The sequence below is a fragment of the Lepisosteus platostomus genome, chromosome 6, assembly GCF_059453375.1.
Source record: "Lepisosteus platostomus isolate fLepPlt1 chromosome 6, fLepPlt1.hap1, whole genome shotgun sequence".
NCBI classification, from domain to species: Eukaryota; Metazoa; Chordata; class Actinopteri; order Semionotiformes; family Lepisosteidae; genus Lepisosteus; species Lepisosteus platostomus.
The window spans coordinates 55,748,883-55,764,891 of record NC_142616.1 but is presented as its reverse complement, the minus strand read 5'-3'; the positions used below and the strand labels follow the sequence as shown (position 1 = coordinate 55,764,891).

The window sequence follows — 16,009 nt, the reverse complement described above, 5'->3', positions numbered from 1 at the left end:
AAACATCTACAATGAGCAAGTGCTCAGGAAGGCCAGACACATGGTTTTGAAATATCTTCAGAACAGAAAGCAGTTATATTGAACAGCCTCCTGTAATAACATATTAATTTCCTGTAGAAACTCTTGTTTGCTGTCTTTTCTCCTAGATTGCTACAGAGCACACCTCTGTTACTGTCACTTTGCCAGCATTCCATAATGTGTAGTCTGTTGTCTAAGCAGTTCACATATCTGTGTCAGTTCCCTCTATGGCTATCAAATAGTTCTTCCTTCCTTCAGTTCCTTCCTTCCTTCATGTCCACTTCTGTTGCTGAAGCAGGAAGCACTGTGGGGACTCTCTGCTAAAACACCTTAGCCAACTTTCCATGTATTGTCTAATGAATCCCAAAAGGCAAGCCTCTCTCGCTGGAGATTTCCACAATCCTGGCATTGAAGAAAAAAAGTATTTTATTTCAAGAAAGCAGACAATGACTTATATGTGTGCCTACATGGAAAGAAGAAGTGTCTTTGAATAGAAGTATTTTTTTAATAATCATTTTGTCTGAAATCCTACTTTAATGACTATGCATAGCCTGGTGTACTGGCGAGGGGGACAGTTATGTAAGGTAAGGCGGATATTATCAGAACATTTTCCTGTTTGAGTTTCTGTGCAGTGCTTTAGGTTTTAGTGAAAACTAAATCATTAATCATTTACTTTTGGATTACTAACACAGGGTGTAATGTAGCAGGACTGATCAGCATTAGAGTGCGTTCAATTCAGCTGCATCGAGAAATTATAGACAAATGAAGCAATTTGGAAACAGTGGAGAAAGACAGCACGACAAGAGAAAAAACTCAATTGTGCAATTCCTGCAACTAGAAAAATATTGTGAAAAATGGAGAGATAACTGGTGATGAGACAAACCATTGGGTAATATTTATAAGTCACTTTTAGATCATTTACAAACAACACTCATCAACTCTCAGAAAAATATCAGGAAAGGGCATTCATAACAACCAGCTGACAGCTAACAGCAAATGTTGACTGATGGAGGGACTTCTTAGATAAAATATTTAGACATTTACTCTGGCAAGTTTCTGCTATAAAATATCTCTATTAGCTTAGGAGACAGATTTTAAAACATCTGTGATTTGCTAGGATTCAGATTTGCACCTCATCATGTATGCTCACATTAGGTGACACTGGAGAATTACAAGATGTCTCACAAGTTGTCTTGTTGGAAATAGTTTGCCTTCATGCCATATCAGTAGCTAAAAACTTAATTCAAAGCCAGGTGTACAGTACATTTCAACACTTAGGTAAAGGCAGCTGGGCAGCACATTTCTTGTTCATATATGATATACCTGTAAAGAGAGAAGGAGGTTTGTATTGTGTTTATCTTAATTTAAGGACAAAGCTTCAACAGGATTTGTGCTGTATTTCTGACATTCATTATCACCTTTCCTTATGTTGCTTTAAATTGTTTCCATTAATTGCTAATGTTTGGCAGTTAGATGTGATGGCTAGGACATAGAAGTTTCCTTATTTATATATATATACAAATATTCCACTGGTTTTCCCTTTTCTATGAAAACAACTACTTTTGATGGTAAATATGGTCAGTTTAACAAGAACTGGCAGTATGTTTGATGTGGTATATATTTTTTTTGTCAGTGACACATTAAAGTAGAATTTAATTGTTTCAAAATCATGTGTTTACCTGCTGGTTTCTGCAAAGTTTACATATGCTGTTAGTGAAATATTTTAATTTAGTAATGTTTTAATGTTTTCCATTAGTTTGTGGAGATATGTAATCTATATTCATTAAAGATTGTATTAGACTTTATAGTTTTCAAAGGAATTCTGTGGGAAGTGGCAGAATTGCTTCTTTACTAGAATTATTAAAAATAAATTCCCTATAGTAGATCTGTCGAGCACTGAAATATTGATGTCATCACATTTCTGTATTTGTAATGATTTACAAGGGAAATGAGTCTTTAAACAGGAAATTATACTCACCTACCAAACATTGGGAACAATGATTCAAATATGTCAAATTAAATGACTCTCTTAGTGACACTATTATGTATCTTTAATCATGTGCTGATTTATACTGTACATGTTCATAAATTAATTTAGCCTTTTCACCTCAGAACATCAATGATTCAGTATAACTCTTGTTCAGGAAAAATAGATTGCTCAAGTTGTGGAAACCCATGCGTTTACCCAATGTGTGCCATAGTATTTCCTTGATTTGTGTGTTTCAGCTCGAGACCAATGTAAGCTGCCCGGACCAACCCACCATGGTGGCCCAGCCCTTCTACAGAGTGGATCTCTTCAATGGGAACATGAAGGACGTTCTACTGACATCTGTGCTGGTCACCCCTATCAATGACAAAACAGTAGCACATATTGGGACATCAGAAGGGAGGCTTTTGCAGGTATAGTGTGGAGTATTTACCAAAGATGGACCTGCCTGCTTTATAGATTTTCACCTTCTATCTTTAATTGTGGGAGGGGATGCTGTATCTTTAGTCACAAAGGTTCAACAATGAAGGTTTGCTCTGTTTCATTGCTAGACCTCTTCAGTAATCCTTCTAATTTGTGGGAAATGTTTTTAACATTTTCGGAAGAAATGATGAGAAAAAACAACAAACACAAAAACTAACTAATGTGAGATGATGATGTATTAGATGATTCGTGTTTCTGCCCTCTAAGAGCCTTTGCAAATAGTTTTGTGTCCAAGTTTGATACTGTAGCAATTACGGCTTGTTCCTAGAGCCTTCAAGTGCGACACATCAGTTTGAGCTGATCTAAGATCTCTATGCAATGAGTTTGTTCCCCATGAAAATTTGATAGAATTGTTGGTATTAACTTTACAACTTCTAAAGCAAGGTGCAACGAAATTACATCTAGTTTGAACAGCTGCCCTTAGCTGTTTAATCTATGTAGAATTGAACTAATCAAAAAGACAGATCAACAAAATATGGCTACGTAAAAATCAAGCCCCACTCTCTATTTTGAATACAAGAGCAATATATTTTATACTCTCGTATTTTTCTCTTTATTAAAAACTATGAGCTGCTTTTCAAAGAAGTTCAAGTTCAAGAAGTTCCAGACAAGGCAAGGCTTGCCGGGATAGGCTCTGGTGTGTATTCTGTATTCAACTCTGTATTGGATAAAATGGTTAGAAAGTGGATGGATATTAAAGGAATAAATCCCGCCAATGTAGTGCATTTACGTTTCGGGCCACCTGAAGGATGACCTGTTGGCTAGTATATAAACACCAAGCCCTCAAGTGCGAGAATCAATATACAGTAGATCCTGTGTGCTCTTTCAACTTCAGTGCTTCTGTCCATAGCCTAGCATAGTAGCCTTTTGCAAAATTGATTGGATCATTTTCTTTGGTCCTTCCAACAAACCAACAATATTCAAATTATGCTGCCAGTTTCAGCCTTCCAAATTCGATTTAAGCAACAGGGCTTCATATGTGGGAGCCTATTATGGAAGGTAGTATTACCCCTTTGAAAACTAGACAGTGTAGAATTCTTCCATGGCAGGAGATGCACTCTTTTGGTGTAGTGGAGTTCGAAGCATGTAACATGTGACACTGGGTATACTTTTAAGTTTGTGAGTAGTTGTGATAGATTCCTGACAGGGCAGAGCTGACCTGCACCTACAGTACTGTATATACACATGAGCTAAAAACGAGCACAGTGTTTCAGATGGAATAATTGTGCCTTGAAAAATAAAAGTAAATAGGGTCTATAATAACCATAACGTACTGACATATTGTCTAACGGGCTCTTTTCATTTCTGTTTTGCAGCTTGTCCTGAGAAGAACAAGCCCAATTATCTTTGCTAATTACTCCCTGGAGCAGAATCAGCCAGTGTCTTCAATAGCCTCTGATTACACATCAGACTCCTTGCTATTTGTTATTGGTAACAAGGTATTTTAACCGCTATCAACCCTAACTAAAAAAAAGACGCAATCATTACTATGAACCCCATATTAAAACAGATGTAATTATATTAGCAGGTTGGTATGTCTTGCATTTTACAAATGAATCATGCATATTCTACTTTCCACACAGGGATTTTTGTACTGTGGAGGTAGCATGGGAGAAATACTGTATACAGATGCATGACCCATGTTTTGTGTATCAGTAATCATGGGAGACCACTGCCAAACTAATGCTTGTGAGAACTCACATATTTGCTCCACTACAGTTGATGTGTTGACACAAATCATGATATAAACTTGTGTTTAGTTATTGTGTTTAATTAGTAACAACAGACTCTTCTTTAGGGTATCAGAACTGGTTCACAGCCTGTCTTTTGATTGCAGATGATCAAAGTGCCTAAAAGAGGACCAGGTTGTCGGCACTTTCTCATTTGTAGCTCCTGCCTGGCTGCCCCAGAGTTTATGGGCTGTGGCTGGTGTGATGGGGTTTGTACCTGGAAACAAGAGTGTTCCACCCAGTGGAGAAACAATTCATGTCCACCAGTCATCACTGAGGTATTGGAGAGGGACCTTTATTTCTGAATTTGAACTTTGACATTTGAACTTCTGATGTTGGTTTTGCTTTAGTCTGACCTGAAGTTATTGAACCTCTCTATTGTTTACCAAAAAGCAATTAAACTATTGTGCTTATCAGTTAAAATAAAACAAAATGAATCCAATTATTGTCATTATTTAGCTAGACTTTATTTTCATTAAAGAACTGCTTATATCATGGAATTGGATTAGATTACTTAGATTTGATATACAAATCTAGCCACAGATATGACCCATTAAATTGAATGTAAAAAAAATATCAGTGATGTTCACATTATAAGTATTATAAGTTACATTTTGCTCAGTTTGCTATTGAAAATGAGGAATGTATCATTTCTCATTCTTACAGATATGTGGAGTTTATTTTAGATTGAAACTGGGTAAATAATAAGCATAAATAGATAACGTGTTTCTGTTGCTGTTCCAGTTCTTTCCAAAGACAGCACCTCCTGATGGCAACACAGAACTGTCACTGTGTGGATGGGATCTCCAGTCCTCACCGAAAGCTGCCATGAGTGCCAGCACTCATAAAGTGAATGTGGGGCAAACAGCCTGTGTGGTACTGCCCAACAAGAGCAGCAACACCCAGTGAGTGTCCACAAGGCACTAAGCCATCTCATGTCTTAGCTTGGGATGTGCATTTCAATCAATACACATCTGTGTTTTGAGTCCACAGAAATTAACAGCTTTTTATAAAAATTAGCTTTTGTAGTGAGTATATAGAAGTGGGTATTTAACCTTCAAAATGTACATCTTAAAGAAAAGATGTTCGTTTGGTCTTTTTTGCAGTTACAAGGAAGCACTACAAAAGACATACTGACTGGAGTCTTTATTAATGTACAGCTTTATTCGCTAAGAATATCATAGTACACTAGGATTTTATTGGAAGATAAATTATTTCACTTGATTATTTCTCTTTCCTAGACTGGTTTGCCGGATTGAGTCAGGAGCTAATGAGCTGTCTCAGCCTCTGCAGATCACTGTTGAAGTCCATGAAGCAAAAGTGGAAGGTCGATATTCTATCGATGGGAAGGCACAGATCGAGCAGTTTATTTTTGTGGTAATATGTCTAATTAGTTTTCTCATTGAAGGCTAGACAATTTTACTCAGGTTAAAAAATACCCTTTTACAAGTGTATATATTTTTTAATCTGCATTCTTCATTATTCCATTATATACTCAGGATGTATACATTGCCTATGGCACATAATAGTCAGAAGTGTATTTATAAAAATAGGTTTCTCAACAATAACATGGTTTTAGTCAGCATGGAGTGTAATTCAGAGTAGGAGGAGCTGAGCAGTGAGAAATGCCACATAAATAAAACAAGTGGCAGGCAAAATACAGCCTCTAACATGAGGAAGAGGCACCTTTACACTGTAAATTAAGGTTTAAAAAACTACAGTATAACTCAAAGTGTTCTCATTGTTGATACATGTTTCTGACTTGTCATCTTTGTCCAGGAACCCAATATCACTGAGATCCAGCCAGACTTTGGGCCCATTGTAGGAGGGACCATGATAACAGTGATTGGGCCTTACCTGGATTCAGGAAAACACAGGAGAGTCCTTCTTGATGATAAGGACTGCCAAATCAAGAGGTAGCAACATTTAGATTGTGATCAAATGTCTGTACAATTGAAATTATGGCTCTCTATGGCTGTTAACAAGTATTGCCCTTAATAAAGCTCATCCTTGCCAGCACATTTCCCATAACATTGTCTTATTCCCATAATCTTTTAAAATCCGTTTCTCTCTTGCTTGTGTTGTTTATCGGTTAGTCCCTGGTACCCTGTCTTCAAGCTTGAATCTACATAGTAGTTTGCTGTGTTTGTTATCACCAGGAACACATAATGATGTCTAAACTTGTCGCAACACTTACAGTATATTATTTAAACCTTTGTACTTTACTCCTTTTAAATTTTGGGGGGGATAAGTGCTAAATTGTACTCTGGTCAGAGGTTTTATCACACTTCCTTTTGAATTACTTTAACTCATTACAGAATCTTTGATGAGTTCCATTGTTGTGTAGTGATGATCTTTGTGCCTCTGTATTCATGCAAAACAAACTCTAATCAAAATAAAATGTGTGTTTTTATTTTAAACTGCAGATTTAAAATAAATGTTTTGTACTAGCAGACCATTAAATATGTCCTTAATCTGTCAAAACTGAGGACAACGAACTTGCACAAGGATAACTTGGCCATATACTCGACAGTAGCTGATTGCTCTTGTCTGGTCCTTTCAGTGTTTTGCAGATAGAAGGGGGGACCTCTTCAATCACTTGTGTTGCTCCTGAAGTGGAAGCTGTGAAAGATGCTGTTCTGGTGGTGAAGATTGATGCAGCTCAAGCACCTAACACTAAAGTATTCCACTATAAGCCAACACCATCCATTTCCCAGATCCTTCCGTACTGTAGCTTTGACAAGTAAGTGTGGTTGTGGAGGTGCTCTGCTCCAAGAGATGTTTTTTTCTTCAAAATATTTTTTTAACTTTGTTTTCTTTGTTTTCTTTGTATATTGTTTTCTTTGAAAATTGATTCAAGTGTATAATGTTTAACATTTCTGTGTTGTCCTCTGACACAGGGGATCAAATATTACTATCAAAGGAGAAAATCTGGATTCTGTCTACAAGACTGTCATAATGTTTCAGCCTACAGAGAAGACCCTAAAGCCTGTGTTTAAGGTGATCACTAGTCGTAATGCATTTGCCCCAGATCTGTCTGTTGGCTTTATGCCAGTAGCATATCAGTAGCTCTCCTGATAGAGCTATCATTATATTATATTATATTATAGTGTTTTAAGTTATTTAGAAGCACAGAGTATGTGTTCATTTGTAGCTGACACACCAATGAAAAGTTAGCAAGTCTCAATACTTACAGTAGTGTGGTTTTATCTCCACTGTTTTCCTGAAAGAAGATTTTATCAGGGAATGAGCACTTCAATTCTCTATAGTCCTCCAGTTTATCATAGTAACAAGTTTGTATTTTTATATTTAAACTAACATTGATGCAGGATTTATTTATATTTTTCAATGATCTGATTTAAAATCTAGAAATTTAAATTACCCTAAAGTTCCTTTTTAGTACACAGTATCTGAACATTGACTTATATCAATTCTGCTTTCTGTGTACTTGAGATGAGATGGGGCAAAACATGAGATTTAAACTTTCTAGATTTTGAAAAATTCAAATGTATAAAATGCTAATGCTGTAAACTATTCTTAATGAGACTTCATATGTGCCCATTTGTTCACGTAACTTTTTTCCTTTCCAATTGCACTATTGCCTTAAATACACATCTGATTCTCAGCTTTGTATCTACATTTGAAAAAAAACCATTTTAATTGGATGTAGTTTTTAAATGAAGTAAAAAATAAAATTTTAGCTTTAAGAACTTCAGTAATACTACAAGAAGGAAAACAGAAGTCCAACAAACATTTATTCATTGAGGATCAGCTCTGACACAAGCACACAAGATATTTAGCTTTGTAAAGTGAAGACAAATGCAGAAGATTATTTGTTCAAGGAATGCTTGTTTTGTTTGTCTGAATTTATTGTGTCCTGTTCATTGTCAGACTCACTGACCTTATCTTAAACACATCTTGATGATCATACTGAGCATGGCAATGTTTTTTTACCATTTTAAATTACCATAATAAATTACTTCACTCCTGCCTGTGCCATTCTTTTATATTTTAAAAGCCATGGAGCTGAAGTTCAAAGCCTAAAATGTTTGCTTCTTTATCTGAAATGTCAACAGACATAACATACAAGTGAATAGAATGTTCAAGTAATTGTTTACTCTTTTAAATATACTGATGTTCTGTACTTGAGTGAAAATGACTTCACCGTAATTTCTCCTCAGGAGTGTAAAACTGCCTCAAGCCCCACACAGATGGAATGTGAGACCCCCTTTTTATCACTTAGGGAGGATAAAGAGAAAGGGGAACTCTCTGTAAACATGGACGGAGCTGTTGAGCTATGGAGAAGGAAGTTTTTGTACTTTCCTGATGCAGAAGTTATCCCGTTCGAACATCAAGACAATATTTTACGCCTGCATCCTGATCAGGATGAAGTGTCTTTACACGTATGTAAGCTGTAATTCTGCCTGCATTTGGATACTTGGGGCATACAGGAATAAACCAAGTAACTGATAGTAGTGGTTCAAACCCAGTTTGGACCAAATGCTCTGCAGTCATCCATGCAGGACGTAAAGAATTTAAAAAATTGAAAGAATGTGTAGAATCTTGAAAAACTAAGAAAAAAACATATTTGGGAGAACTGTTATTTGTTTTGCATGTTGGCATTTTTTAGCGCTGTGGTTTCTCTAAACGAAGCATATTGTTGTAGTTATGATGTGTGTTGTTACACCTGAGATTATGGCTTCCAAGTTGCTGAAGCAGAAAGCAGTGTTCGTTGTGCACAGTACATGACGTCCCACAGCCCAGATTTCTGTGCTCTGAGATGATGTCATCTTTGCCATGTCTTACCAAAGTAAACAAACCCTTATGACTTACAGTGAGTTAGTTTTCAGGGTTGTCATATAAAGCAACTTAATACCTAAAGATTTTGGAAACTCTGTAGTGGACACTATGAGGCTCATAGTGTCAGTGTGAAATGGATTGTACTTCTGAAGACTAGATCAGGTAGTAAAGGAACAAGTGATAGGTTTATTCCATTCTGAGAAGAGAAAAAAGTAAACACAACGTTTCGGCTGTGGAGCCTTCTTCGGGTGTGAGAAAGACAGAGCAGACAGCAAAGATTAAATAGCATAGGAGAACTTGTTTACTTTCTTCTCTTTTCAGCATGGAATAAACTTATTACTTGTTCCTTTGCAGCCTACACATGCTGACGCAGCTACCCACCTGAACTAGATCAGGTAGTTTTCAGTGATGGTGTCAGAAAGCAGGCCAAGATTTGGGGAAATGTTAAATGATTTGTTTATTAAGTTAAATAAAAATGTCAATATTCATTAAATACAAATAAAAACAGAAATAAAACATCACAAAAATGTTAGCTAAGAATGTTAGCTGCTTAGATCAGCTTTGACTAGAAGTATCAGGAATGTCAGTACTGTCATATGTTTTTTTAGTCATGCTACATATCTGAAAAAAAGTAATCAGTCTATTATCCAAAAACAAAATCCGAGCAACTCAGGTTCTCCTTCTTAAGCACACAAAGTTTGAAAACTTGAAGACAATTGTTAAAGCATAAGCAATTTTTTATTTCCAGCACAAGAAGCTGAACTTGGTGAGTTCATGCATGAAAGTCATAATGACAGTGGGAGGAGTGGACTGTAATGCTAGAGTCCTGGACAATGAAATTACCTGCAGGATTCCCAAAAACGTCATCATTACCAATGAAGGTTTGCCTGTAAAGGTGAGCTACTGCTGCTGCTGAAGCACATTGTTCAACCCGTTGGAAAATTCCTCAGAATAAACGCTGTTAAATAGTAATAATATACTGTACAGCTGCTTAAAGTTCTTGTGGTGTTTCTCAGATCTCCATCAATGGACAAATTCAGGACCTGGGTAGAGTGGTCATTGTGAATGAGAGCCAGCCTGTGGTGGGAATTGTGCTGGGCATCCTCATGGCTCTGTTGGTTGGGGCCGTACTTGCCTTCGTGGTAATGAAACAGTTAAGGAAAAAGAAGAAAGGTAAAGGCAGTTTTCCTTATTGTTTTCTGACTTAAATCCTTTTATGTTACAAGAAAGACTTAAGACACAGAAATGGCATAGTCATGGTCATGTCATAGTCTTGGAGGTCAAAATGCTATGTGCTATTTGCAAAACAAAACAGAAAATCTAAACTTTCATTCTAGATTATTGAATTTTTTTATACAGTATTTCGAACAACATTGTCAGATGTCGAGACCAGGATGTACGATCATTTTTATTGGATGGTTTCTGGTGAGCTTGATAGAACAGTGATGTGTTTCAGCATGTACTGATCATAAACGCATTTTACATTTTTCAGCTGCCACGGCAGAGAACCATTTATTGACTTTTCGTGACACCGATCGTAACAGAGCTGGCTCTCAGTTAGACTCCCCAGTGGGCGATTACAGACGAGGTAAGACTTCCCCATGTTATCTTTTATTCTGTAACAACAAACAATATATGGAGATCGCATGCTTAACAAGGTGAAATACTGTAATTCAGCATTGCTTTATTTTTCCTTCCACTGTGAAGCACATTACAAAGAAAATAAGACTACCGCCTTTGCCCTTTGTCTTTCCCTTAAATCTTAACCTCTTTGTAAATAGAAAATAAAAAAGTCTGCTCAACCTCTATGACATAAGTCAAAACTGCATGAAGGTAATCAACAGCATTTTTGTTGGTTTTCTTCTTTGCTTAACTAGAAAATAACATACATTTAAGATATTTTTAGGACAAATAATTAAGAAAACTGTTCTGGAAAGCTGCTTTTCTGTATTTCTGAGTGGGTTGTGACCTTAAAACCATTTCTGTTCATGATGGTGCTTTTTAAAAAAAAATCTTTGATGAATTTGAAAGGATTTAAATCGCACACAGCAGCAGGTTCAACAGGAATTTGTGAGGATTTTCAGTGTTCAAGTAAGAACACTGAGAAACTGCGTTCATGTTCTCTTCATCCTGTCTGTTGCTCTTCATGCTCACAGTAAGGGTAACCCTGATACTGTGTCTGCCCCCAGAACTGACCAGCACAAACTCTGTAGGGGTGACCATTCCAGGCCTGATCTACACTGGCAGCCATGAGGCTTCTCTAATGCCACTCCTGCCTCCTGAGAAGATCTCGATCACCAGCTTCCGTCCAGAGCTCCTAGAAGAAGTAAAGGATGTGCTGATTCCAGCCAACATGCTCAAAGTGCATCAGGACCAAATCATTGGAAAGGGTGGGACTTCTTATTTTTAAATATTTCAGTATATTTATATTATATCAAATACTGGCACATCATGGAGCAGTTTGGCTTCAGCTGACTGTATATATCATACTGACTATATATGATCATAGAATGTATGAACAGCGGTCAGGTCCAGTATTTTCTATTGAGCACAGGATATCATCTATTCAATATAGATTCAAAAACTTAATTGCTCTTTAATTTTAATGATTAAATCTGTGCACCTATCCCTACATTTATGAATGCAATTCGTTCCTTGAAAACTGTATGTAAGATCCAACATTAGTCCCATAGTTTACAAGATGTTAGAATATTATAGTTCAGGTTTTATGTTGAAAGTATCTTCTGGGTAGAAAGGAGATTCTAGCTACTGATAAGTTATTATCGAGAACTGTTTTCCTTTCATATTTCAGGTCATTTTGGAATAGTTTACCATGGATATTTAAAGGACCCTCAAAACAGAGAAATCCATTGTGCTGTTAAGTCACTGAACAGTAAGTACAAATCTGTTATGTGTCTGCATGCTTGATACATTGTCTTTGGTAATGGATGCTATAGAATATGTTGATCCTATAGAGTAGATATTGGGATGGGGTGAGGGGTTGTGTAGGAGTTAATGAGTATAGAGTATAGAGTATAGAGTGATTATAGAAAAGACTTAGGAGGCAAGAGCTAGGAGGCAAGTCAGCAATAACATCCTTAGACTCAGAATGTGAGCACAGCTTACTGCATATAAGAAGCTTGTGCCTACTGTTGAGAGCATAACTGCAGATCCTTCTAAGGCAAATTGTTAGATTAAAATAAATAATTTTCAAAGCTTTGTTGGCAAGGTTGGAGGAAAGGAATGAAAAAACAACATTAATTTGAACTTTAAGCATTATTGGAGTAGTACAAATATCATCGATTAAAGACAAGTGAAGGATGTTAACTAAATTAGTTTAATTGTTTTCAAAGGGTTGTCAGTTGAAATATAATATATTCAGACAGCAAGTTTGAATAATTGACATGTCAGGAGAAAAGCAGAGAACTGTGAAGTTTCATAATCATTTTCTGAAGTTATAACTTCCCCAGTGCAGAGCTCCATCAAGAAAGTCGTTGAGTGCCCTTTCTTAGCTGAGCTGAGGTCCTGTTGTTTTAGGAATCACTGATGTGGAGGAGGTGGAGCAGTTCCTGAAGGAAGGCATCCTGATGAAGGGTTTCCACCACAGCAATGTGTTGTCCTTGCTGGGCATCCTGCTGCCCAATGAAGGCCTGCCGCTGGTGGTGCTACCCTACATGAAGCACGGAGACCTGCGACACTTCATCCGCTCTGAGCACCGGGTGAGAACTCCAGAGATGGCTCGACAGTACGCTGATAGCAAGCTTAGACATCTCCTGTTTATCTTGAGGATGTGTCACAGATTATTTCTTAGTCCTTTAGTATCAGACTGTCACATACATCAGCACTTGATGGTTCACTTCCCAACATCACCACCCCACCCAAAAAAATCTGAATCAGATTAGCTCAAGTCCTCTGTGAGAAAATTAATTATAGGCTTTGGAAATAGGACAGATCCATGTGAAATGTTACTAATAAGCCTTGGCAGAGAGAATGTAACAGGACATCAGGCACATTTTGGGGCTACTAGTTAGATTTAGGTGTCTTGTAGTCCAGAAAGTCCTGTTAGAAGCTTCATATTTATTCCAGGTATGTGAACATAAGAGAACTGGACAATTCCAATATGTTTGGAGGTCCAAATATGAGCTTAGCCAAAGTATACTTCAGACCACTTTCCAAGCATAACTGTATGTCCACTGCAGGTACATTTAGTGAAAATGCTGCATTATATTTAGTTTTGTCATTTGCTGTGTTGTGAGATGATTTCATAGCTGAGTGCATGTTTTGTGATTAAGAGGGACACCAAAAGTGCTGTCCGTCTTTCAAAAAATCAACCATCTACCTGAAAAGCATTTTCTGAGGCTTCATCTCTGGTCTTCTTTCTCCTCCAAGAATCCCACAGTGAAGGATCTTATTGGCTTTGGTCTGCAAGTTGCCAAAGGGATGGAGTACTTAGCACAGAAGAAGTTTGTGCACCGAGATCTGGCAGCACGGAACTGCATGTGAGTCATTGCCACCACATTCAGGCTGATAGAAAACAATGAACTACTCTGTCCCTTGAGATCTGGATCTACTGTACCTTTAAGATCAGAAGCAGGACTCCTTCCCACAGAACAGTTCCAGAAGAAAAAAAGCACTTTAGAGATTGGTAAATAATAAAAATGGGTAAATTGGTGAGTCACATTGAGTTGGATAAAATTAAGGTCACCCATTCAGCCATTAATTACCTTATAGTTTTTGTAAAACATTACAACTAAGTAATTAAACTGTAAACTTTCTGTTTTATGCCATAATGCAGTAAAGAATTGCCAAGAAAATCCTAAACTATTAGATGAATGTATTGTTATCATCAGCAAAGAACATTGGGACAAACTTTTAAAACTTTAAATTGTATGAACTGACATACTTATTTATTATTTATTTAATTTATTATTAAGTAAGACAGAGAAGAAAAACCTCAACATAAATTTTGAAATAAACAGGGGGCAGCATCATACTTAATAAAACTCCTATTGTGCTGTATATGGTATCTCCTTATATTCCACATCTGGGGCCAATTTGTCAGTCCCTCCTTGTCTGTAGTTAGCCAATGGGACAAATGAACACATTTCTGTAGCTGTTAATGAAGCCTGTAATACAGTACATTTTAGGTATGTTTCACAATAAAATAGGGAACAATTTTGCAATTTTGCTCTCTGTGGCTGAGCTAGGTGGTCCTAAAGGAGTACCCATAGCTAATACCCTAGTCTAAAATATAGCAATTATCGGACAACATCAATGATGAAATCATATACTGTATTTATTGCAGTAGCCCTGTGAAATAACACATTAATTTCATAGCAGCAAATCTCTTTGTGTTGTCAGACCTGTGTAATGTCAGATTAATCCACATCATACTGTGTCAGATGTGCCATCTGCTCTAATGGCTTCACATAAATTTGAAAGTTCTGTCTCTGGAGAGATTTATGCTTTTCACATCAAGGTGATGCTCTTTCAGCTCATGACTCATTTAAACCCCATCCTTTCACCATCCTTCAGATGTATTAGTTTATGGGAGGGCCTGAACTAATAAATATTAAAGACAGGCACATAGTGACGGGTAATTTTTTATGGCCATGAACACATTTGCTAGTAACTCAGCTCTCTAAACACTAGTGTAGGCTATTTTTTATCCGTTTATATTTCATTTTAAAATTTGTCTTTGATTATTGCTGTTTCTTGTGGTTCTTGTTAGCTTACTAACAGAAAAAAGGGATTGTTCATAACTGATGTTCATATTTAATTGCATTATGCTTTATGTACAAATACAAAAAGTCTAAAAATACTTGGCGCTAACAAACCAGTCTTTAGCATGCTGAGCTTTCACCATTGGTGCCTTTATACATACTGGAGTTTTAATTGAATTGCCACAGGCTGGATGAGTCCTACACTGTGAAAGTGGCTGATTTTGGAATGGCAAGGGATGTCTTCGATAAGGAGTACTACAGCGTGCAAGACCACAAAAAGGCTAAGCTGCCGGTGAAGTGGATGGCAATTGAGAGCCTGCAGACACAAAAATTTACCACCAAGTCAGATGTGGTAAGTACAAGGCTTGGGTGGAATTCTAATCTGAGTAGTCATCTTTGTTTTACACGTGAGTTCTCAGAGCACCATCAGTTACACTGTAAATCCAGCGTTCTCAATAAAGCTGCAGATGCACATTTAATTCTAAGCTATGTCACTCACAATGAAAACATGATAAACTTGCTTGGTAGTGGCTTTTGTAGCTTTGTGCTAAACCATATTAGCAAAATCTGCATATAATAGACTGCAAATGTAAGTACATTTACATAGTTACTGCTGATAACGGCTTTGTCTTGGTGTTCTAAAACTTGGAATATTTTGTATTATTTAATCTTTATAGCTAAAGACTCTGTGACCAGAGTCACAGAGTGTGAATGTTTGTGAATGTTACATAAAAAAGCAAAAAGGGTTTTTAACGTCACACTTTTGGAAGAATGCAAGGCTGTACATTTTTGTGCAGTTGCATTTAGCTTCTTTCTCAAAAACAATTCACCAAGCAAAACACAAACTTAGTAAAAGTGTGGCACCAAGCACACCTTTGAGAACTGATTTTTAATTATTTATGTGATGAGCCACACCTGGAGTTGCCACGCCTGTAGTCACTGGTGCCTCTCTGTAGTGGTCCTTTGGAGTTCTGATGTGGGAGATGCTGACCAGAGGAGCAAGTCCCTACCCTGAGGTGGATCCCTATGACATCACACATTTCCTACTGAAGGGCCGCAGGCTACCTCAGCCTCAGTACTGCCCTGACCCCTTGTGAGTACACTGCATTAGCACTGCAATCAGCCTGTTTAAAATGTTTAAAAAATCATTTTTTTTCAAGGCATTTGAATTCCTCTGGCTTTTAGATTTTAGCTCTGCTCTCCATGTGTGTTTTTTTTACATATTTGCTCCCATTCACCATTGAAAAGTGGGGTTACAAAGCCAGTAG

The 16,009-nt window shown here is 37.1% G+C and overlaps 1 protein-coding gene across 2 annotated transcripts in view; it reads left to right on the top strand.

Annotated features, from left to right (window-relative positions):
- The window catches only part of mst1rb (macrophage stimulating 1 receptor b), a 36,023-nt gene that overhangs the window by 17,677 nt on the left and 2,337 nt on the right, over positions 1-16,009 (top strand). For both annotated transcript variants that reach the window (XM_088636428.1, XM_088636429.1), the window contains exons 3-20: positions 2,245-2,418; positions 3,805-3,927; positions 4,326-4,496; positions 4,963-5,123; positions 5,460-5,595; positions 5,998-6,134; positions 6,782-6,961; positions 7,119-7,218; positions 8,400-8,621; positions 9,767-9,913; positions 10,035-10,191; positions 10,511-10,606; positions 11,208-11,408; positions 11,831-11,911; positions 12,556-12,737; positions 13,408-13,517; positions 14,928-15,093; positions 15,698-15,834. In XM_088636428.1, coding sequence (XP_088492554.1) covers positions 2,245-2,418; positions 3,805-3,927; positions 4,326-4,496; positions 4,963-5,123; positions 5,460-5,595; positions 5,998-6,134; positions 6,782-6,961; positions 7,119-7,218; positions 8,400-8,621; positions 9,767-9,913; positions 10,035-10,191; positions 10,511-10,606; positions 11,208-11,408; positions 11,831-11,911; positions 12,556-12,737; positions 13,408-13,517; positions 14,928-15,093; positions 15,698-15,834 — 2,681 coding nt within the window. The remainder of the gene's footprint in view (positions 1-2,244; positions 2,419-3,804; positions 3,928-4,325; positions 4,497-4,962; positions 5,124-5,459; positions 5,596-5,997; positions 6,135-6,781; positions 6,962-7,118; positions 7,219-8,399; positions 8,622-9,766; positions 9,914-10,034; positions 10,192-10,510; positions 10,607-11,207; positions 11,409-11,830; positions 11,912-12,555; positions 12,738-13,407; positions 13,518-14,927; positions 15,094-15,697; positions 15,835-16,009) is intronic.